We start from the raw sequence: 24191 nt of genomic DNA on the forward strand, positions 1-24191 counted from the left end.
TAAAAAAGGAAGTCACCTTACAAAGCTACAAACTTTTAGCATATTCAGGAGTTATACTTTTAGGTTCTGTAAACATTTACAATTCTGATAGAAATCTCAACTCTTTAATAGCATACAAGTTAAAATTATAAAAAATAAAAGAAAATTTACCCAGGAGGAAAAAAAGAAAGAGCACTGGACTGAGTCAGATGGGTAAGTTACAACCTCTGTGGGTCTTAATTTCTGTATGTATAAAAATTGGGGAAGCAATACTTGTCCTATTTATGTCATATGTTTATTGTAGGATCAAATCAGATCAACTCAAATCACTGACATGGAAGGAGAAGTTGGCTGTGAGGCCTATTCAAATGCAAGACTGTATTGTTACCAAGTGCCCAAGCCTGTTTGCAATAAAGACAGAGATAAAATGACATTAACAGCTAGATGATGTGATTATGAGCAGGATCAGGCAATGGGATAGAAAAAGGAGCTAATGAACTTTCACTTGGAGCTCCTTTTTCAGTTTTGGGAAACTAAATTTTCTTCAAATCTGAATTTTATTTCTCCAGCTGCTTCAAAGAAAACATATGTCTATACTCTTTCCCCTACTCTTTTATTACAATGTATTGATTACAAAATATTGAGAATGTACAAATAAGCAAAACCAAAAAAAAGGACAAAAACTAGGCCTCAAAACCAAAAGATTTGGTGTGGATGCCAATATTTTTTGACTCAAACTATGTATCTTATAAATACAATTTTAAAACTTTACATGAATTAAAAAACAAACAGAAGCTAAGATTTTTACCCCAGTTCCACAAAAGAAGCCTTCAAGCTATCAAGAGGAGCATGCGATAATGAAAGCAGGGTCATTACATCTTCTAAGAATCCCACTAACAGTTTTCGGTCTTCTTCCTACAGAGGATAAAGACTGATAATGAATTTCCAAGCAATCAAGTAGAACTAAAAATACTAATTTTGTATCTATAATTATAAAGTTTTATCAAATATGGGGAAATATCCAGTCTCAGAAGCATTTTAACTAAAGATAGGTATTAAACTTATCTATGATCACAATGGTAAAAGGACAAAGACTATCTTGATTCATAGATCCTCAGACCTGTGCTGTTCATTATGGTAGCCACTCACCACATGCAGTTATGTAAATTTAAATTAAAAATAAAGTACAATAGGGGCGCCTGGGTGGCGCAGTCGGTTAAGCGTCCGACTTCAGCCAGGTCACGATCTCGCGGTCCGTGAGTTCGAGCCCCGCGTCAGGCTCTGGGCTGATGGCTCGGAGCCTGGAGCCTGTTTCCGATTCTGTGTCTCCCTCTCTCTCTGCCCCTCCCCCGTTCATGCTCTGTCTCTCTCTGTCCCAAAAATAAATAAAAAACGTTGAAAAAAAAAAAAAATAAAGTACAATAAAAGATTCAGTTCTTTAGTAGCACTAGTTACAATTCAAGTGCTTAATGGGCACGGGTGGCTAGTGGCTTCCTCATTGGACAGTTCAGATAGATATGTCTGCTGTTGCAGGAAGTTTTATTAAACAGTTCTGCTTTAGAAAATGAAAAGGTATATTCTTTTATTAAAATTTATTTTTACAAATTTTAGTTCCCACTAATTTTGGCACTAAGCACTTAAAACACAAACTAGTAAAAGCTATCCCCCTAACAGAAAATTGTTTCCAAGAAATTATTCTTGCAATTTCTTAGTGGTAAGAAGCTACATGCTTGTTGAAATACAGAGTACTGTGTTCTTTTTCTTTCTTTTCCTGTATCTTTTTTAAATTTTTATTTTTTATTTTTTAATATCATTTATCGTCAAGTTAGCTAACATACATTGTATACAGTGTGCTCTTGGTTTCAGGGATAGATTCCTGTGATTCATCACTTACATACAGCACCCAGTGCTCGTCCGAACAAGTGCCCTCCTCAATGCCCATCACCCATTTCCCCCTCTCCCCTGCGTCCCCATCAACCCTGTTTGTTCTCTGTATTTATGAGTCTCTTATGGGTTTGCCTCCCTGTCTGTTTGCAGTCATATCCTTGATTAAAAAAATAATCTATATTTTCAAACTTTCTTTAATAAACCATCATTTTCATAATCAGAAAATAATCAGTATTTTCTTTTTTCTTTTATTGTACTTTATTAAGAAATGTATTGTAAAAAATAAGTGTGCTAAATTAGGAAGGTTAAAAAATCACTTTGTATGTGAAATTAACCTGAGTCTATAAAGGAAGGGAATCTGACATTCTGTCAGGAAATAAACATATAATAAATTAGAGTTAGGTTTTCTGTCATTAGGGATGTATTAGGCCAACAATAAATAGCTTCTGCATTAATATTAATAAATAGATCTATGAAAAATACTGGATTGCCACCAACCATTTTTTTTCCCTACATAATCAGGTTCATTTAGAATGAATAAAGGATTAAAAACAATAGAATGAATAAAGGATTGACAAAAGTAATGATCAGCACGAACAATGTCAGAGCAGTTTTGGAATATGACAGTCTACTTAATGTAAAGCTTAGGACACTGACAAACCAGAATCAGAGCAATGTTGGAATAGAGACTCTACCCAATTTTAGTTGCCTACTATGTCAAAACACAAAATATACATAAAATTGGAAAACAAACTGTAAATCTGAAAAACCTAAAGTGTGAAATAAGAGCTATGAAACATACTTCCAAATGAGCATAGATTCTTCTAATCTGAAAATTTAGTGCAATCCTATTCTATTTCTCATTTTTGAAATCTCAAGACAAAAAAATATATTTGATTCAAAACAGTTTTCAACTCACAGCTTTTCAAATTAAAGAGAGTGGAAAAATGGTATGCATAGTATTGTGTCTGGCAATATGCTAGGATTTAAATCTTCATGAGTTTAAGAACAATAGAGACAACTATTAAAGTTACAGGACTTAAAATACCCTACACACAGGGATTGTGTGTGTATTCATATTATGAGGCAGTCTTCGAAACCAGGGTAGAAAAGAATAGTTTAAAGGAATACTGTGTTACTTTAACAGAATTGGAGCTTCTGTTGAAAGGTATGTGATACTGTAGGACTACATTTTAAAACTGTAAGACAGCTCAATCTGTTTTGTTAGAAGAGTGCAATAAATATGAATTATACTTTGAATTCAAAAGGCAAAAGAAATGTTAGGTATTAATGGGGGAAAACTCAGGAAAAAAGGCCTTCCTTTTTGATTCTTACGTTCTAAATTCTATTTATTTTTATTATTTTTTAAAAGTTATCTCTATGCCCAATGTGGGGCTCGAACTCATGACCCTGAGATCAAGAGTTACATGCTCTACCTACTGAGCCAGCCAGGTGCCCCTCACATTCTAATTTCTAATTTTTTTTTTAATGTTTATTTATCTATTTATTTTGAGAGAGAGAGAGAGAGAGAGATAAAGCAGGGGAGGGGTAAAGAGGGGGGAGAGAGAGAATCCCAAGCAGGCTCTGCACTGTCAGCACAGAGCCTGATGCTGGGCTCAATCTCACGAACTGGGAGACCATGGCCTGAGCTGAGATCAAGAGGCGGATGCTTAACCGACTGAGCCAGCCAGGTGCTCCTCACATTCCAATTTCTAAAAATGCTTTATCCTGAATCCATACTTTCACCTGACTGGTGGGGCTGCCTCACACTTAAAAATGACTGATCTACGTTAATATATACCATGTTCATTTCCTCAAAACAACGGTAAGTAGAATGTGGTAGTTTGTTATACTGGTGACAACCAATGAACCGCACCTCCTGGCTCATGCCTTTATTTCGTGCCCTCTTCTGGAATCTGGGCTGGGCCTGTAACTTGTTTTAACCAAGGGAAGGCAACAGAGTGGTGTGCTAATTCCAAGCCTAAGCTTTCGCCTAGCAGATGCTGCTTTTGCACTCTGAGGAGCCCTGAGCCACCACGTATTAAGTCTGGCTGTGCCACCCCAGAGGCCCTAAGACAACACAGAGACTGAAGCTCAGTCACCCTAGCTGACCTCCCTTCCAACCAAAAAGGTGAATGCAACAACATGAGTGACTGACCACCAGCAAGACCACAAAAGAGAGGCCAAGTTGAGCAAAGCCCATGAGCAAATAAAAGGGTTATAATAAGCCATTATGTTTTAGGGTAATTTATTATGTAGTAACAATTAAGAAAAATAAGGTATTATTAAAAAGTATTTTGCACAAAATGGTAATAGAGTACAGTATTCTACAGCATTTTGTAGTTGACTCCACCTAATACATGTGCTTTATTTGCTATTTAATTTATGAAAAATTAATCATGAAACACAATGAAACTTTGCTAAGTAAGTGCAATCTAACACTTCTAACAAAATATCAAGAAGCACACAATCTCTAAATTTATTTGTTCAAGATTTGTTCAATGAAGACTTATTCAAATATGCTCTCCACTATAAATTACTTATTGAACAAAAGAAATATATAAATTTTGTTTTCCTTTATGGGTAACATGAACCCATAATCTAATCTAATCTAATCTATGTTGTTAATATATATTACTTTTATAATATAATATAAAGCGTAATATTATGTATCTTTCTAAGCAGAAAGTGCTTTTACATTTTCTAGTAAAAGGATTTTTCTCTTACCTGAATATAACACGTAAGGACTCCTGTTGCATAAATGGGGACAGTAGCTTTCGTGAGGACCCCATTTCCTGCTGAGGAATCTAAGATCATTAAAACAATTTTAAAAATCTGCATGTATTTTAAATGTAAAGCAAAAAGTCACAATGCAAATTATATTTAAAATTCCAACTGGTTACAAGGCTTATGCACGCATATTATTACTTTGGAAAAGAATTTTGATTAAAATACATATCCATGGTTGTTGTAAAAACATAGCTTAATACTTTTTATAAAGCCAGTAGCATAAACATTTTTGATAGATGTTAAGAACTCTAATAACCAAAATGAGATGCTGTACTCTATTTCCATACTCAGAAATCAGAGCTTTCTTGAACTCTCCCAAGTGCCAGTCCGTATAAACAGGTCTTAAATTTTCATAGTATTCGGTAAAAGGTAAAGGCACTCAGCTAAAAGGTGGCATCTGGATATATATTATTTAATCTGCTTCCTGATATGAGATACTACCTAGTTTCCAGTACTAGTCTAGTTCCAAAGCCCCTCCTGCATCCTTTATAGGGATTTTCAGCCAGATGACCCTATTTTCGCTGGGAAAATGCAGGCAAAGTACAGAGGCAGAAGAGGGGAAAGCATTCCAACACAGGAGAGTACCCTGTGACTACTGTAAAATAAGATAAATTCATCTGTAGATGATTTCAAAAAAGAAATTCAGAGACGATATAACATTATTTATAGCAACAACAGCTCTGGTTTATTGTTCTTTAGGCACTATTTTAAGTGCTTTATATTTGCTTTTATGTATCCCCAAATTTTTAAGTACTTTTTTCTATTTCTATATGGTTTGAAATTCTTTTCAGAAAATAGTACATAAACAAATTTGACTAACTGCCCTGAAAGAATTGTAGCAAAAAAGAAAGTTCCATTTTCACATCAAGGAGCACTTGAGGTTTGTTTATGCTCTCGGTAAGAGTAATTTTTTCTTTGGGGGACTACTGATATTGGTTGAGTGTGACTATGGTAGTTGAGAGTTAAATCTGAGGTTAGGAACATAGACTTAAGTTGGATTCATAGATATAGACAGACTATACATATAGGGATTAGCAATCTCTTCCTACATGAACTACTAAACACTTAGAGCTAACTCATAATTCTAAAAGCTGTCAGTTTTTAAAATATGTAAATATTCCTCACTAATTTATCATCAGAATTAACAACTAAACAGATAATGCCAACTATTAGACATTCTAAACATTAACACTTGATAATATAAATTTTGGGAAGCATTTATCAAAAAAAAAAAAAAAATCGCATCATGTTCGAACTTAGAAGAAAAAGATATATTTATTCATCTCTATTTCTGAGGACAGCCTAAGATGGGTTTTGTGGATCACTCAAATCAAATCACTAAGGTAGGACGGTGAAAAGAATTACCTATATGTCCGAAGCCGACCAAGCTTAAACAAAAAAAAAAAAGAAAAAAAGGAGGGCTATACGTTTTTCTTTCTAACATTTTCTACAATTCATTCGTAGAAACTAGGAAAATGCACAGGAACTTAAGATCCACAAGGAAACAAGTTCTTGGGCTGCTGGTGCTGTAATTAGACTTCTTAAGACAAATGAGTGAAAACTATCAACAGAGGGACTGGAACTGCCCATTCGAGTATGTGGGTTTTTTTTTTTTTCTTAAGTTTATTTATTTTGAGAAAGAGAGAGAGAGAGAGAGGAAACAGTGTGCATGAGTGCGAGTGGGGGAAGGGCAGAGAGAGGGAGAGAGAATCCTGAGCAGGTTCTGTGCTATCAGTGGGGCTAGATCTGACGACCTGATCGAGACCTGAGCTAAAACCAAGAGCTTAACCGACTGAGCTACCTGGGTGCCCCCTCAAGCATGTAGTTTCATTTTAAAAACATATATGCATATCTTACATTCTCTCCCACTATATTTGTTTTCATTTTAAAAGATTTAAATAACTAATTTGGAAGTAGAGATCCTTTATTCTATAATTTTCAATATTGTGAATACACCACTTCAGACCTACAAGGGTACAACCACTCTATTTGAGAAACTCAGCCTTAAATCAATTTAATTGCAAGGAAGGTAGATATTTATAAGCAAATTAATAAATATGAGTCTCACTACCATCTCATGGGAAAGAGGTAGATGTGACACAGTTATAAAACCAAGAAATAAACTTGCCTTTTCACTTGTACTTGTTAGTTCATTTACATACAATTGGCACATAATCAATATAGTATTTTTCCTGAGTAAAGATATCCAATTGTCTTAAAAGTAATAATAAATGGGGGTGCCAGGGTGGCTCAGTCGATTGGGCATCTGACTTCAGCTCAGGTCTTGGTCGTACAGCTTGTGCGTTTGAGCCCCGCGTCGGGCTCTGTGCTGACAGCTCAGAGCCCGAAGCCTGCTTCAGATTCTGTGTCTCCGTCTCTCTCTGCCCCTCCCCTGCTCACACTCTGTCTCTCTTTCTCTCTGTCTCAAAAAAAAAAAAAAAAAAAAAGTTAAAAAAAAATTAAAATTAAAGAAAAGTAATAACAAATGAACTTACCAATGTTTTCTTCAGACAGTCTTAAAATCTCCTGGAACTGAGGTTTGACCTAAGCGACCGAAAGAAAAGATCCAAAAAGTTTCAGTCCAATGGATCAATTAAAGATTAAATAAATAAAATGTTTACTATGGCTACTACTACTATATTCATCGATTCATCTGATTAATTGATTTATTTACTTATTTTTTTATTTTGCTTTATGGACGATTTAAGTGATCAGAAATATAACAATTCTTCTTCTTCTTTTTTTTTTTTTTTTTTTAAGTTTATTTATTTTGAGAGTGCGAATGCACGTGTGAGCTGTCAGGATGGAGCCCGATGTGGGGCCCGATCTCCTGAATTGTGAGAATAAGACCTGGGCTGAAATCAAGAATCGGACACTAAATTGACTGAACCCCCGATGTGCCCCAGAGATGTGACAATTCGTAAGAGGCTTAGAATAAAAGAAGAGTCAAGTTACTACAAGCAACACCGTTAGAGAAAAAATGTTTTCAAAATCAAATCAAGTCAGTAGGTATTTTCTGAAAGGTTTTTGCTTTCCTTCACGAAATTAAAATAATTTCCAAGATGACTTTAAGGGCTTGAAATTACTGCATCTTAAAACTTCATGACAGAAAGATTATTTAGGTAAATATTATTATATGATTAGAATTATTTTTTAAAACTTTGCTGTATTTAAAAGGAATGCAGAGCAAATTCCATTCATTTAGGGTATTCAATAAGTAACATATTCATCATGTAATATCCATCTGCTTAAATTTTAACTTCCTTAAAACTGAAATTTAAGCATCAAATATAGAATTTACGTACAATTTTTTAAGCTAGTAAATGCTAATTTCAATTTTTTATTATTAACATTATCACAGATTTCAGGTTTCAGGGCACTGAAGTCAACCAACCACTTACTGCTAAGTATTTAAATGAACTCCTACTTACTTTTTTTTTTTTTAATAATAGCTACTTCTTTTGGAGATGTCAGACAATTTTTGCCAATGTTGATAACTATAACATCAAATTCTATTTAATAATTAGATGTTAGCAAAAATGTAAAATGATCTTGTTTCTTCTACAGTAGCATCAAGGTCTAACTTCTTGCCCTCTTAGCGGCAGGTCAGGCATAACAAACAACTTAAACGGAGGTGAAGCCCACTGTTAGAAGATTAATCTACAGCACCATACTTATGGAACAAAAAGACACTAAAGTAATTTATTCATTTCATGCCTGCCAAGGCTAAGCCCAGATAACTTAATTATTATAGGTCACAAACATAATAGTATTTATTATAACTCACTTTCTGAATTTTGTCCAGTCTGCTATACCAAACTATTTTGCTTTAAATGTTTAAATACCCACAGAGTAAAGTAATAGTTAATAGTAAAGAGCTCCACAAAATTCTTACCTTTTAAACGTCTTGATTAACATTTGATTATAACAACTGTATCTTTTTCTGTTTTTCTTAGCTCTCTAAAGAACTGCCCCAAAAATACACTAGCAAGACAAATGCATTAAAGATGAAACTGGGATCTAAGGACATTCCAACTGTAGTATCTAAACCTGTAAAGTAACCTGGATATGCAGATGTGACAAATACTAGTTTTGGCAGCGACCGAAATATGCAGCATGAATCTCAAGTGTCCACCCTATTCTAAGAGCTGGTCGTGCAGCAAGGCTTCTATACAAGCTACGTTGGTTCCACAGTCGCCTGAGGTTTTGACCAAAGTGTGCTGAGCAAACAGCTGCTCCCCGAATGTGTGGTGGATGGAAAGGCAGGAGAAGCGCATCAGAGAATCAGTGAAGGCCTCTGATACGGCCTCTGCTGGAAAGATACCCAGTGTGTAGATGTTATATCCAAATCTGGATATAAACCAAGTTTAGGCTAAATCATCGAAACGTGAATAAAGATAAGAAGGTTATTCACTAGAATTTTCTGTTACTATCATAGTTTTCTAAGATATTAAAAGGTAAAGGAAGAGCTCATGCTTTGGTTTACTCTGTCACAGCGTTAATTAACACATTACATTTCTGTATCTCTTGCAATAAGAAAATATGGAACACAAGTTTTTACCTTAGTGTTTGTAAAAATTTTGCCAAATGTCCGGCAAAGGCGCCAGAAAAATCTGGAGAATTCATGGACACAGGCAGTTGAAGTAACATTAATTTTGCCAACTATTTCTATAAGTTGTGGCAACCTGAATGTGAAAGGAAAGAAAAATAGGCAGGGGATACATATAAATTACTGTTTCCTTGCCAATGTCTGAAACAATGCAAATCTAACAACCTCCTGCTTTGCTTTTCATAGCCAGTAAAACCGCAAATCAAAGGAGCGGTTTGAGATACCCTGAAAAGGTTTTCAGTTTATATTCTACTCTATAAACTTCTTAAATTTTAACTGCTTGCCATAAAACACATGGAACCTTAACGGTAGAGTTTTGCCTATGGAGTTAATGAGACACAGATCACTGGATTTGATGCTTCACATAAGTGCTTGGCTAACAAGGCATCCACTGTAGCTTCAAAAATGACAATCTGGATGTGGTTTAAAATACATCGCCACTATTAGACAACAACAAGGCAGCAGCCAGGTCCTTTTGACATAGTCTGGCGGCACCATCCTTATAGATAAATACCTACATATCCAATGGTATAAATCTCCTCTCCTAAAGAAGTTGGCCATAGATAATGCCAAGTTATGTTTCTGTTTTGTTTTTATATTTTGTTATATTTTGTCCCTCAGTGCCAAAACTAAGCATAGGGAGCTATCTTCCATCAACTGATGGAGGCGTACCAAATGAACATGAAGGCAGTAACTTACAATTGATTGACAACCCACAGTAAAGTCTCCCAGCCTGTTGTACCCTCGTGTTCCAGCTGGTAATCATAAAGTTGTAAGAGCACTGCCAATTGCTCACGACTTCCAATTATAGTAGACACATCTTGAAGAGGCGACATAGGCCGAGGGAACCTAGTCACTATAAATAATAGAAGCAAAATAAATCATGTGAAAAGTGGCAGTGTGTGAAGCTAACTATTCTGTGAAAAGGAAAGTAAGATTCTGTCTCCCGATATTTAATTGCTTATTATAAACTTTAAATAGAAAACTGAAATATGTTAATCATATAATTTTTTTAAAAAGGGAGACAAATTCCTGTCACATGTGAACAAATTTAACACGTCTCAAAAATTAAGATTTTAGGAGACTAAATAGTTATAGTAAACGAACACTGTAGTGAAATAGTTTGCTAATAAAGAGTAAAATTGCATTTAGGTTAAGTTAAAATTGGCCCAAAGATAAGATGTTAGCTGAAACATGGATTTGAATTTGGTTTAAAAAAAATAGAAATACTTATAATTCCACCAGACTACTTATGACAATGAAATAGAGAACACTTCTTGATGGCTATTAAATGGTAACGCATGCCAACAGCTCATTAACTGTTAGAAACTCCTAACTGCCCAACAACTCTTGCATAGAGGCTAATATCCTAAAACATGCAAAAATACAGAATTTTCTCAAAATATATTAATGGCTTCATAATTATTATTAAACTTAAGAAAACATGAAATGCACATAATTTTAAAAATGTTCAAAGACAAAATTAAGATGTTACCGTCTTTTTATGCTGCCCAAGACTTTTAACAGTATATTAAAGACAGAGGTCATCCCTTGCTAGCTGAACTCTCCTATTTGTTATCATAATATACCAACCAACAAATAAATGAGTGTGGGTAACATGGTACCTCTCACTATCTGAGGTTTCTGCTTGAATTCTCACTGTATCTCAGTCCAGGAATAAATAGATTTGGACTGCGAGGGATATTTGTACTTCCTAGGGAATATACCATGTCAAAGCATATCTGATATAATTTCAAACACGGTTATATAACACCTGTCACAATCTGCTGCACTATGATAGAGTGAATGTCATTCCTTCATAAATACTAATAAACAACTGAAAAATAATAGAACAGTTTAAAGCAAAATAGATATGTCAAGATTAACTACAGGGGAAAGTGAGGTCTAAAGACTTAAAGGTAGGTCCAAGAGAAGCAAAATAATGTCAAAAAATAAGCAGTTATTTGGATAACTCAATTATTACAGGTAAGTAAACAGAATGGCTCAGGAGTCTCAAAACATTGTTCTATTTAACAGGATTTTTAACAATATAGGACTATAGAAAGGTCCCCAGAATGTCATTTTAATAGGATAGCAAAATACCAGCATTTTATTGTCAACAAAACAGTCACAATTATCCAGCAAAGTAACAGCCATTACGACTCTTTAATGTATTTCCCTCTCACTAGAATGTAAGCCCTCTGAAGGCAGAAAGTTGTGTCTATTTTATTCACGAATGTATCTCAAGTGTTTAAAATAGTGCCTGACATAAATATTAGTTACCGCTGTAAATAAATTGGTAGTAAAACTATTTGTGTTTCTATTATATAAGAGAAAATAAATCTTCACTTATCATAAATTCTATCCCAAATATATGGATGTATATATAGATAGATATATAGACATGGATATACAGACCCTACATAAGAATACAATATTTTCTCATTTAAAATAAATGATTTATAACCAAGAAGTGGGCATAATAATATTAACATTTATGGCTGCTGTTAAAAGTCCGAGAGTCATATTCAGTCTAAAAGAATTAAAAAGGAAAGGTTATTTTTGGTATGATGAAGACATAATCACAAGAAAGGTCAAATAAACCCTGGAAGAAATATATTCAGGATGGTAAAGCAGTTGTTTTGACAATTTTCATCTAGTCCCTAGCACATGCTTGGCATCAACATTCAAGAGTTATTTTTATACATGAACGAAGGCAAACATTATAGGTTGATCTATGTACCCTCCTAGAAACTCCTACATTGAGGTCCCAATCCCCAGAACCTCAGAATGTGACCTTATTTGGAAACAGTGTCATTGCAGATGTAATTGGATAAGATGAGGTCATACTGGAGTAGGGTGGGCCTCTAGTCTAATATTACCCGTCTTATAAAAAGGGGAAATTTGGACATACAGACACACAAAGAGGGAGAACGGAATATGAAAATGAAGGCAGAGATTGGGGTGATGCATCTACACGCCAAGGAATGACAGAAATTGCTAGCAAGCCACCAGAGACGAGGAGGGAGGCATGGGACAGCGTTTTCCTCAGAGCCGTCAGAAGGAACCAAACCTGCTGACAGCGTGATCTGAAACCCTGCGCTTTCTAGAACTGTGGGACAATAGATTTCAGTTTGTGGTATTTTGGTATGGCAGCCCTAGCACACCAATATGGCAAGACAGAAAGAGAAAGAGTGGGAATTAGACAGGAAAGCCCCTAGGCAGACAAAGAACCTTAACATATGCAGGGGTGGAACGTGAAGCAGTCAGCTGTGAATGCTTTACGAAGACTTGGCTTAAAAGCCTGAATTTTCCTTCTCCTCAGTAATATTTTAAAATATTAAATTAACTCAACCCATCTACTCTCAACTTTTCCAGTAAAACAGACATTCAAACATTTGTGCTGTGCTTCGTGTATCCCAAAGATTATAGGTAAACCGCTCCCAGTTTCCTTTACACGAAAACTGCCAACTGTCAAAACATTAAGTGTCTACTGATGTTCTCCATGTTAGAATTCTTCTGTCTATCAGAAGTCGGCAAGAGACGTGGACAATGTCACAAATCTGAAAACTCTGCAAAGGGATCTCATACAGAGTAACAGCGGCTCTACAGCCATTTATCCTGGGGGTTGGGTGCAGTGGGGTTACTAAGTGCCGTGGGTCAGGGGTCACTTACTGGTTAGGTGGACATCGAGACAAGAGAATACTGGCCTTTGCTATCAATTTCACCTATTTCTGAAAATAAGTCATATTCCTTCTTTGGAGAAAAACATTCTGTTGCATATGCTTATATTCCTGTCAAGGACGTAGAAGAAAGTAATTACATTTACCTTCCCCTATTGAAAGTAAGATGAAACAGGTCGGGAGAGAAAGTGGAAAGAGAGTGGAAATGACAAGCTTCATAAACTGGCACTAGTGACTTTAGGTGACTCTTTTCATTAATCCAACTCTAAGAATGAAAGAAAACTTATTTCAGCCACTGGGGGAAAAAAAAGTGGTAAAATGACCATAGATTAGGAATGGAAAGAAAACACAAATATTAGAAAATAATACCATGAGGCTTATCCACAAGCGATGAAGCCGCAGTTGACCCTAGCTGTCACACACTCCATGAGCACAAAATTCCACACATATATTTTAGTAATTATGCTTTCATACAAAGTGATTTTTAGAAGTTTAACCAAAAGCAATTCCTTGGGAAGCTAAGCTGCTAATGTCCTACATCTTCCTTCCACAAGTTCAGTTCAGTACCTTCTATCTGTGGCACTTCACCATGAAGCTTGGCTTTGCTGGAGAAAGGCGCATTCTGCAGCACTAACGCAAAGAGAGAGGGGATCAAGGACTGCAAAGCGGAAAGATACATGTGGAGCTTATGTTCATCCAGCCCGTGCTCTCCTTCCTGAAACATAAGGAGGGGGAAGCTAGTTTTAGTCTGCTGAAATTAAGTATTTATAATGCTCTTCCTTTCTGTGGCCATTAATTAAAAAATTAAGAATCTGTATGTTAGACTCATAGCACAACACCTAATGGAGATATCCATGAATCTTTTCTTAATTTCTCTAAGTACAGGAAAATGTGAGGAAGCACTGAGGCACTATAATAAGCAATATAATCTTTTCTATGGAAAACTTCAGGGTGAACATCGGTCATTACCATTTGTATGAAACTTCTTTTATAGGCTTTCTTTTTTTTTCCCCCAATATTTATTTATTTTTGAGACAGAGAGCGAGCACAAGCGGCAGAGGGGCAGGTAGAGAGGGAGACACAGAATCTGAATCAGGCTCCAGGCTCTGAGCTGTCAGCGCAGAGCCTGACACGGGGCTCGAACTCACAGACCCAGAGATCATGACCTGAGCCGAAGTCGGACGCTTAACCCACTGAGCCACCCAGGTGCCCCCAGGCTTTTCTTCTTTCAAGAAGGTCTCATTCTTTGAAATTTTGTAAGTCAGGATAAAGAAATTAAAGTGAGTTACAGGAATCACTTTAACTGTTCAACTGTTGAACCAGCAACAGCCTTGGCTATTTTCCTTCTCCTACATCCGATCTCCTTTTACAGATTTGGTGGCATCTGTATGTGCCAGCACTGAAAGGACTTTAAAATACTTCAATGCATAGATGAAAGGTAGGAGAAAAAAAATTCAAAAGGAAACAAAAGAGGTAACAGAAAGAAAAAAAGAGTAAAGGGATTAGTATGCTACACAGAAACCAAATGTTAAAGTGAAAAATAGAATCATTACAGATAAAAGTGTTTACTAATAAATACATTATATTATATTACTAATATTATAAACGCTATGTCAGAGATACCAGATATATGAGTTACACACTATCAAGTCCTAAATTAATCTCTTCATGGAAGAATTACTAGCTACGCTGAATACTTCAGGTACATCTAATAGCAAAATAGAATTAACCATGTTATGAAATGGAACTTAAGAAAAACAAGGTATGGATAAATCTCAGGTAGAAAGAATACAAACATTTAAAGAATACTTAAAAAATTTCCCAGGTTTCATAAAAATGAGTATTTTCCAGTCTAGTTGTTTGTTTACAGTTTTTCTTAAATACCCAACTTGAAATTTATAGAAAAAAAAGCCCAATTTTTAAATTAAATAAATACATATAAGACTGTCTACAGAGTAGTTACTATGCAAGAGCCTTAAAGATTCTTTAAAATTTGGGGGTAGAACGGGTAAGAGTTAGGTGTCAGTGACCAATATCAGATCCTGGTTCCATCATCTGACAGCTGTAAGACCTTGGGCAAGCTACCAAAATGCTCAGTTTCCACACCGAAACCAAAATATAATTCAAAGGGTTATAAGAAGGACATAATATATGTTATTTATACAGTATCTCCCTTAATGCACATAAGAGGCATTAAAGAAATGTTAGTTTTTCTTCTAGACTCTAAGAGGGACTTTTAGTACAAAAATTAGATCAGGAAGTTACTATCTTTCTTTTAACTCTTCTTAATTTCTTTTACTTGGGGAAAACAGAAAACATTCATTTTAAGAAGTGAGAAAATGAACTACTGCAGTGAAATAAACACAAGTAAAGCATTTTGACATCGTGTAAGTAAGAAAGCTTTAGAGACTAATATTTGAGTTATCTGCAGGCCAGGAACTGGAGCTGATATTTTACCCAAAATCTTTAAACCTTTGGAAGATACCAGGAAGAGCTAGCTTTCTGCAAAATGTACAAATGAGTTCCACAAAGGTGCTACTTCAGCGTATAAACCCAGATCATGACCTTCCTCGTTGAGCTTCAGCAAAGCAGAACTTCCTCAAACCTCTCTTGGCTCCAGACCAATAAAATCTTTACCTGGCAAATAATTAGAATGTTCAGCTCGGTGGTATTTTCTGTCTTTGCTCCCCAGCGTTCTCTCAAGAGGACTTAGAACACACTCTTTACATTTCTATAAACTGTATAAATAAAGAAAGCATTTACCCTGAGAAGTTTTTCTATCTTGTTCAGCAATGTAGGTATAAGATGAGACTGTAAATTTCCAAGTTCTGTAGTCCAGGCAGCATAGGCCGGTAAAAATACTTGATGTGTTGCACTAACTACTCTTTCTGAGGGATCACCCAAGGCTGAGAGCAGCAATTCAAAACCCTGCCAAAATGAAACAGGTAAAATTTAGATTTTTCAAAGAATAAATTTAAAAAAAACACCTTAATAAAAAGCAATGAAGTATATACACTGTAGTACATTTAGAGAACACTTTAAGCAAGAAAGAAAGCCATCCATAACCCTATCCTTCCCATTTTCTTTAAAGAGAATGTCATGTATCCACTGAAGTGGAAACCAAACAGAAATGGTGGTAAACATGCCACGCTTTTTGCCAATTTCTTGCCACAAAACCATGGGAGATACTATCAATGAATCATAGCGCTCTTTCTTTTGAATCGAAGTAAAACCAGGCGGCTAACTGCAATGGGTGAACACTGGCATGCCTAGCAGCTAGCTCTACTATAAATTATTGGGTAGCTGAATCAGAGATTTGGAATATTAAATTGTTTGGAATTTTATAATGAAGTAAATGGGGTTCATTGTGAAAAACATACCTGTTGGTATTTGTCTGGATCATCAATGTATCCCATAATGATGCCAAGGCTTTTGATCACAGCTTCTCTTACTAAATCTGCCTTATCTTCCATTAACATTTGTTGCAACATTGAGAGAACCAAGGAGCTACGGATTTCTTTCTGAAAGTAAACGAACACATGTTTTTACTATTTATTTTATACTAGGCAGAAAAGTATAGAAAATAATACAACCAGACACCCACACATTCAAAAATCCAGATGAAATATACATTAATTTTTGCTAACTTTCCTTTAAGTCTTCATTTTCCAAAGACATAAAACATTACAGATACAGCTTAAGTTTCACCCTCCTCCACCCTTCCTCTCTAAAGATAACATCTACCCTGAATTTGGTATCAATTGTCTCCCAATACATACTGCAACTCTTTCAAACCCTACAGCACATAGTAACATAGCAGCAAGCACTTCTGGAAAATTGACAAAGTCAACCCTCTGCTATAAACTAACAATGAGTCTTCTACCGCTCCCTGTTTACCTCAGAGAAGAGCTCTCAGAGTTATAAGAACAGGAGGGTTACAAACACCGCTCTGGTTAATCAAACCATTTGCTGGGGTAGAAGTGTTGCAAACATTATAAAATCCTGGTGTTCCTATTTTTTTGAAGAACTGAGAAAAACACTTCAAACAGGATGATACAATATAGGAGTAAACTTAGACTTCAAAGGGAACTGCGCTGCTATTCTCAGATGCAATTATTTAATATAATGGCAACCACTGTTGTGTCTTAATTTCACACAGTTCTTTTTTGTTAAAGAATGTTTCAGCCTAATTAATGGCTGAAAGTAAAATAAAGAGCTATTGCTATGCAAATTCTTCCCCTTTCTTCCCTTCTTTGCACCATTGTAATCTGGCTGATCAATTTATAAAATTCTTCAAACCCAAACTTGTTTACATATAATGGTTAGAATAAAATAAGGATAGAAGATGACCATTTTCATAAATTCACAGTGTGATTTTAGTATTCAGGGCAAGATCTGCAGTCATTTTTTTTTTAATTTTTTTAATGTTTATTTCTGAGAGAGAGACAAGAGACAGAGTATGAGCAGGGAAGGGGCAGAGACAGATGGAGACACAAAATTCGAAGCAGGCTCCAGGCTCCGAGCTGTCAGCACAGAGCCCGACGCGGGGCTCGAACTCATGAACCGTGAGATCATAACCTGAGCCAAAGTCAGATGCCCAACCGACCGAGCCACCCAGGTGCCCCTGCAGTCATTTTTAAAGGACCTAGTTTTTAGGGGCTCCTGGGTGGCTCACTCGGTTGAGCGTCCGACTTCAGCTCAGGTCATGATCTCACAGCTCGTGAGTTTGAGCCCTGCGTCGGGCTCTGTGCTGACAGCTCGGAACCGGGAGCCTGTTTCGGATTCTGTGTCTCCCTCTCTCTCTGCCCCTAACCCACTCACATTTTGTCTCTGTCTCTCTGAAAAATAAATAAACATTAAAAAAATTTTTTTAATGACCTACTTTTTGCTTTGACTTCTTAGAAACAAAAATATATGTAATTTTAGCACATTTTGGGCACATTTAGGTTGGTGAATATGTCTTTTAGTACAGCCCTGTTTACTTATCCTTTAGGATAAAAACTGCCCCAAAACTGCCTGGAAGATCTTCAAATGGCTTCTTGGTTGGTATCAGCATGGGCAACAGGACAGAAGTTAAGTAAACTTCAGCCGGGTATTTGCTTCACATTGATCTGGACTGAGGTCAGCTGTGGCAGTTAGATTCAGTATGCCACAGGGAACCCACAGGACAAATCAGGAGGCATTACTCCATGTAAGCCATGACCACGCGTATTTTACTGTGATCAACTGCAGCGAGGTATGAGGCAAGTGAGATCCATGGAGGAAACAGTAAGTCTATTATTAATACTGCTTAACATTCTGGTATCAGGGGCAGCGCAGAACAGCTTTTTTAGCCCCTTTGTGTTTGTGATGTTCTTCATCTGTCTTGGAACAGTAAATAAAAGCATGTGCAAACCTACTCATGTAATCTGTCTATATGATTTATCACAACAACAAGATACTGGTTTTCTCCTGTAATATAGGAGAGTATTAAAAAAGATTTCACCATACCCTGATCCTGGTAAAGGTATGGTGAAATAGGAACTCCAATGTACTGATGACGGGAGTATAAATCTGTGCTATCCTGGTTCAGGGCAATTTAACACTGTCAAAAATGCAAATGCTGAAAGAGGCAAAATGTGGCGGTATTAACAGTATGAAAAATTTAAAAAAATACATAGATACCTACACAAGAACCTCTCAATAGTGTTTACTGTCAGGGATTAAGAACATTGTATATAGTATGATTAATTTTGGGTGAGAAAAATTCAAATATCAAAATGCAAACTGTTACACGCTTAGATTTTTATTTTCTGTAAGAATTGATTAAAAACGATCAACGGTGGGGGCGCCTAAGTGGTTCAGACAGTTCAGTGGCCAACTTTTGATTTCAGCTCAGGTTATGATGCCAGGGTCGTGGGATGAGCACGGAGCCTACTTAAGATTCTCTCTGCCTGTCCCTCTGCCTCTCTTAAAAGGAAAAAAAGTTTTTAATAAAAACTGACAGTTCTTACAGGAAGGTGAGGTGCCAATGCTCCACAGGATTCTGCTACAAGTAGACGTCTTTCCGGGTATTTGTGGTTAATCTAGAGTAAAAAATAAATAAATCAAACATGAACAACAGAACCTCCTTTCTTCCAACAGAGAATTACTTTTCACAATAAATCCTGTTAAGAATGCAATAAAGCTTCTTTTTTTTCCACTTCTGGGGATCCCTGTGTGGCTATCACTGGATCAGGAATAAGGGATTCAGAGAGAGCCTAAAAAATGAGGTCACAAGGGTTATCTGTTAAAGAAAAAAGGATAAAGCAAAGACGAAAATGCGGCAAGGTGTCTAGAGATTGTGGGCTTGCCTACAGCTAGGCTTTCCTTAGGATGTCAGGAGCAATTTTCTCCAGCCCTAGAAACATTAGTTTATATTTAAATTTGAAAAATCCACCTTCTGAATATGACAGACATGGCTTATTAATAGGTGCCAGGAATAACTCATCAGTTCTCTTTTTCAACTAAGGGATTCGGAAGTAAGTCAATCAATGATTTAACCAGAACCCTTGACTAGTGATATGATTTTGTTTTTAAAGTAAGCAGACTTCAATCCACTCCTGTTTGTATATGTAAGATGATGGGGCTTTGCTGTGACGACTACACTGAACCATAACAAAAATAACAGAAAAATGACACATACTGGGTTTTGTTCCCATATGTCTTCTTCATAGAATATAAATCTTTCCTTGACTGGAAAAGAAGTATATCTGTTCTCATATTCCCATATGAAAAGGTGACATAATTCATTAATGTATTGGATGCCTAAAATTAAGAAAAGAAATTACATAGCAATCTACTGGGCAACAGATTGGAGGTAGTCGGCTAGATAGATCCCCGATATCCATGTTTATTCAGGTTATAGAAGAGGTGGTGGTAAAGATGTTTATAACTAATATCTGTAAATCAAATTTAATCTAGAAATAGTAATCCTGAAAGCAGAATGGTTTGGATGTCAAAGTACGCTGTACATAAACTTTCATTTTGCTTTTCTTTAGTCTAGCTCAGTGAGCCTTAAAATTAAATGTACATACAAAAATCAATTGTATTTCTTTGTATTGCAACCAATATTAAATTAAACTAAGAAAATTCTGTTTGCAATAGTTTCAGAAAGAATAAAATATTTAGGAATCAGTTGAACCGAAAAGTATAAAAATTATACTCTGAAAACCACAAAACATCACCGAAAGAAAATTTAAAGGAACTAAATAGATGGAAAGACATCCTAAATTCATGGTTGGGAAGGCTCACATTGTTAAGATGGCAATATTCTCCATACTGATCTACAGAGTCCTCATGAAAATTCCAGACGGCTTCTGGCAGAAACTAACAAATTCATCCTAAAATTCACATGGAAATTCAAGGGACCCAGAATAGCCAAAACAATCTTGGGAGTATGGGAACTAATAAGTTCAAAGGGTTGGAGTTTCTGTCTGGGGTGATACAACTGTTCTAAAATCGATCGTAGCGATGGTTGCACAAGTCTGTGGGCACACTAAACACCACTGAAGTGTGCACTTTAAATGGGTGTAAGGTATCGGAGTATCTCAATAAAGCTCAACAGGAAGAAAAGGAAATAGAAAAAACTGTTAAATACTATATGTACATATAAATAATGGTACAGAATTGTAAATTCAAAGTTGTAGATGTTGTTTCTAAGTTAATGTGACTTTCAGTGATTGCAGCCTCATCCTAAATTAGCATGCACTGTAACCTACAGGGGACATAAAGGACTGTCACAGACAGCAGGACTATATATAATGTTCATTTTACATATTTAATTTAGATCAAACTCTAATAAGTTTTAAAGAAGAAAATGAATACTCAAAGAAATCAGGAATAGAATTCTAAAAGAGCATACACTTTACTGACATTCCAGAGACCAGTATTTTTAAAGCATAAGTGACTATGTTATTATAAATAAGGCCATGAAATTTGATTTTATAAGAAATTCACCTTTTTTAAGGTGGATAAATAACCCACTTAATGACTAAACATCAAGTCTAGAAAGTCAACGATCCTGAGTTCTACATAGGACTGGAATATTAAAATTCAATATAACCAAAAGTACTGTCAGTAGATAGTGAGTTGGATTATAAACACAAAAACTTCCCACATCAACAGTTTACATTTCATCTTCTGTATAGATCTGCAATATATACAAGTATATAATACATATATTACTTCTATTACCTACACACATGCACACACACACGCACACCCACACCCACACACACCCAGCCTTCTTGCTCTCTCTTGAATTCACTGAGCACGCACCTGAGGGCTTTTGCATTTGCAGTAACTCACTTCATTCAGATCCTTGCCTAAACATCACTTTCTCAGGGATTCCTGCTCTGGCCTCTTTCTAAAATAGCATTCTCCATCATTCTCTAACCCTTATCCTGCTTTATTTTTCTTCACAGTTTATAGTAATACAAGACACATCATTTATTTGTTTATTCTTATCTCCCCATGAAAAGGTCTCTGTCTTTTGTTTACCACTGTACCTGTCACTGGAACTAGTTCCTTAAGTATCTGTTGGAAGAATGAATAAAAGCAAGGCATCCCAGAGCGCTCTTAAGTGCTATTAAATCACTGTGCTGGACTACAGAAAAAGCAGCATAATTTAGATCCCACATAATTCCACTAATTCCTAGTGGCATTCAAAAAAGAAAATGTGAACATTATAACAAACTAGAGCATAACAGCTAGGAGAAAACGCCATACAGTTATTTACCTGTTCCCAGCACTGCGGTAAAAGTTCAGCTTCTACACGTGTTGGTCCAACATGGCGTGCAAACGCCACACAACCTGTCAGTATCATTTGCCTGAAAAATAATACAAATGAATAAAGACTTATACTTACATTAGAAAGCACAGCTAGGACTAAGGGTTCAAAAGAGTCAGCTCTGGTAGCTCAGTCAGTTAAGCACCCACTCTTGATTTCGGCTCGGGTCATTATCTCATGGTTTGTGGGTTCGAGCCATGTGTTGGGCTCTGTGCTGACAGTGCGGAGCCTGCTTGGAATTCTCTCTCTCCCTCTCCCCTGCTGGCTCGCTCTCTTTCTCTCTTAAAAGTAAATAAACAATGGGGCGCCTGGGTGGCTCAGTCAGTTAAGGGTCCAACTCTTCGTTTTGGCTCAGGTCATGGTCTCATGGTTTCGTGAGTTCAAGCCCCACATTGGGCTCTGCACTGGCAGCACGGAGTCTGCTTGGGATTCTCTCTCTCTCCCTCTCTCTGCCCCTCCCCCACTTATGTTGTCTCGGTCTCAAAATAAACTTAAAATAAATAAATAAACAAATATTAAAAAAAAAAAAAGCCAGCTCTGTAATTCACACCACACACAGTACTTTTGTACAATCAAATTAGACTTTTCTTACAATGGACTAGGTTGCCGCCAAGAGGATGAGTTCCTTAAGACTCATTCTTCCAACAGTGGTAACACCATTTGTAAGATGTTGTGAAGTTATCCTCTATTGGTGTGAAGTTGAATCTCATAACCTCCTAAATGAACTTCCCATCCATGCATTCTAAGATAGTATGTCTAATGCTTCAGCATCTAAGAACTTCAGTTTCTAGCCACTAAAACAATCAGCGATTATTCCCCCAGTATTTATTTCTTTTTCTTTTAATTTTTAATGTTTATTTTTGAGAGAGAGGGACAGAGTTCAAGCGGGGAAGAGGCAGAGAGAGAAGGAGAGACAGAATCCGAAGCAGGCTCCAGGCTCTGAGCCTTCAGCACAGAGCCCGATGCGGGGCTCGAACCCACAAACTGTGAGATCATGACCTGAGCTGATGTCAGATGCTCAACCGACTGAGCCACCCAAGTGCTCCTATTCCCCCAGTATTTCTATAATTCAAAACTAGGGTATCATATTAGTAAAATAATGTTTCTTTTTTTAAAATTTTTTATTAAGTTTGTTTATTTATTTTGAGAGCGAGAGAGCACAAGCAGGGGAGGGACAGAGAGAGGGAGAGATAGAATCCCAAGCAGACTCTGCACCATCAGCACAGAGCCTGATGTGGGGCTCAAACTCACTAACTGTGAGATCATAACCTGGGCCAAGATCAAGAGTCAGATACTCAACCAACTGTGACACCCAGGCACCCCCAGTAAAACGCTATTTCTTACATTTTTAAAAGTTAATTTAGTTATTTTGACAGAGAGAAGGCATGTGCGAGTGGGGGAGTCAGAGAGAGAGGGAGAGACAATCCCAAGCAGGCTCTGGGCTGTCAGCGTGCAGCCCAACATGGGGCGTGATCTCACAAACCAAGAGATCATGACGTGAGCCGAAATCAAGAGTCAGACGCTTAACCAGTTGAGTCCCCATAAGCTGATATTTGCACCAGTAAAATGATATTTCTAACATCAGAATTTTATACCCAAGGTAACTGCAGTAGGCAGCTTCTGACATGGTTCCCAATGATGTCCACCTCCCAATATTCATGCTGTTGTAGACTGGACCTAATGACCTGCTTCCAGTAAACAGAATAATGGCTGAAGTGATGGGATGTCTTTTCAGAGATTAGGTTACAAAAGTCTGTGATATCCAGCATTGGACTCTTTCTACTGCCTTCTCAGCTGGCATACTTTGATAAAATATGTAGCCATGCTGGAGAGGCCCATGCGGCAAGGAACTGAAGGAAATTCTGGCCAAAAGCTGGTGAGAAACTGAGGCCCTCAGTTCAAAAACCCATGAGAAACTGAATCTTGCTAATGACCAACTATGTGAATAAGCTCAGAAGCAAATCCTTCCAAGTTGAGCCTTGACAGGACCAGGCCAGGCAACATGTAGATTACAGCCTTATTAGAGACCCGGAAGCAAGGACCCAGACTGACTCACACAAACTACAATATAAAAAATCAGTGTTATTTTAATTTGCAGACAACATGATACTCTATGTAGAAAACCTGAAAGACTCCACCAAAAAATTGCTAGAATACATGAATTCAGCAAAGTGACAGGATATAAAATCAACATGCAGAATTCTGCTGCATTTCTATACACCAATAATGGAGTAGCAGAAAAAGAAATCAAGGAATCAACCCCATTTGCAATTGCACCAAAAACAGTAAGATATCTAGGAATAAACCTAACCAAAGAGGTAAAAGATTCATGCTCCGAAAACTATAGACACTTGTGAAAGAAATTGAAGAGGACACAAAGAAATGGAAATACATTCCACGCTCATGGATTGGAAGAACAAACATTGTTAAAATG

General features: G+C 36.6%; 1 protein-coding gene across 10 annotated transcripts in view; it reads right to left on the minus strand.

The window, feature by feature from the left end:
- The window catches only part of RELCH (RAB11 binding and LisH domain, coiled-coil and HEAT repeat containing), a 124812-nt gene that overhangs the window by 39323 nt on the left and 61298 nt on the right, over positions 1-24191 (minus strand). For 9 of the 10 annotated variants that reach the window (XM_058691891.1, XM_058691893.1, XM_058691890.1 and 6 more), the window contains 10 exons: positions 21707-21797; positions 18942-19013; positions 16329-16469; positions 15712-15876; positions 13516-13663; positions 9965-10121; positions 9218-9341; positions 7152-7200; positions 4594-4673; positions 788-894 (listed from right to left, as the gene is read on the minus strand). In XM_058691891.1, the coding sequence (XP_058547874.1) occupies positions 788-894; positions 4594-4673; positions 7152-7200; positions 9218-9341; positions 9965-10121; positions 13516-13663; positions 15712-15876; positions 16329-16469; positions 18942-19013; positions 21707-21797 (1134 nt within the window). The remainder of the gene's footprint in view (positions 1-787; positions 895-4593; positions 4674-7151; positions 7201-9217; positions 9342-9964; positions 10122-13515; positions 13664-15711; positions 15877-16328; positions 16470-18941; positions 19014-21706; positions 21798-24191) is intronic. The other variant, XM_058691888.1, reaches the window with a different exon arrangement.

Source organism: Neofelis nebulosa, chromosome 11, assembly GCF_028018385.1.
Source record: "Neofelis nebulosa isolate mNeoNeb1 chromosome 11, mNeoNeb1.pri, whole genome shotgun sequence".
NCBI classification, from domain to species: Eukaryota; Metazoa; Chordata; class Mammalia; order Carnivora; family Felidae; genus Neofelis; species Neofelis nebulosa.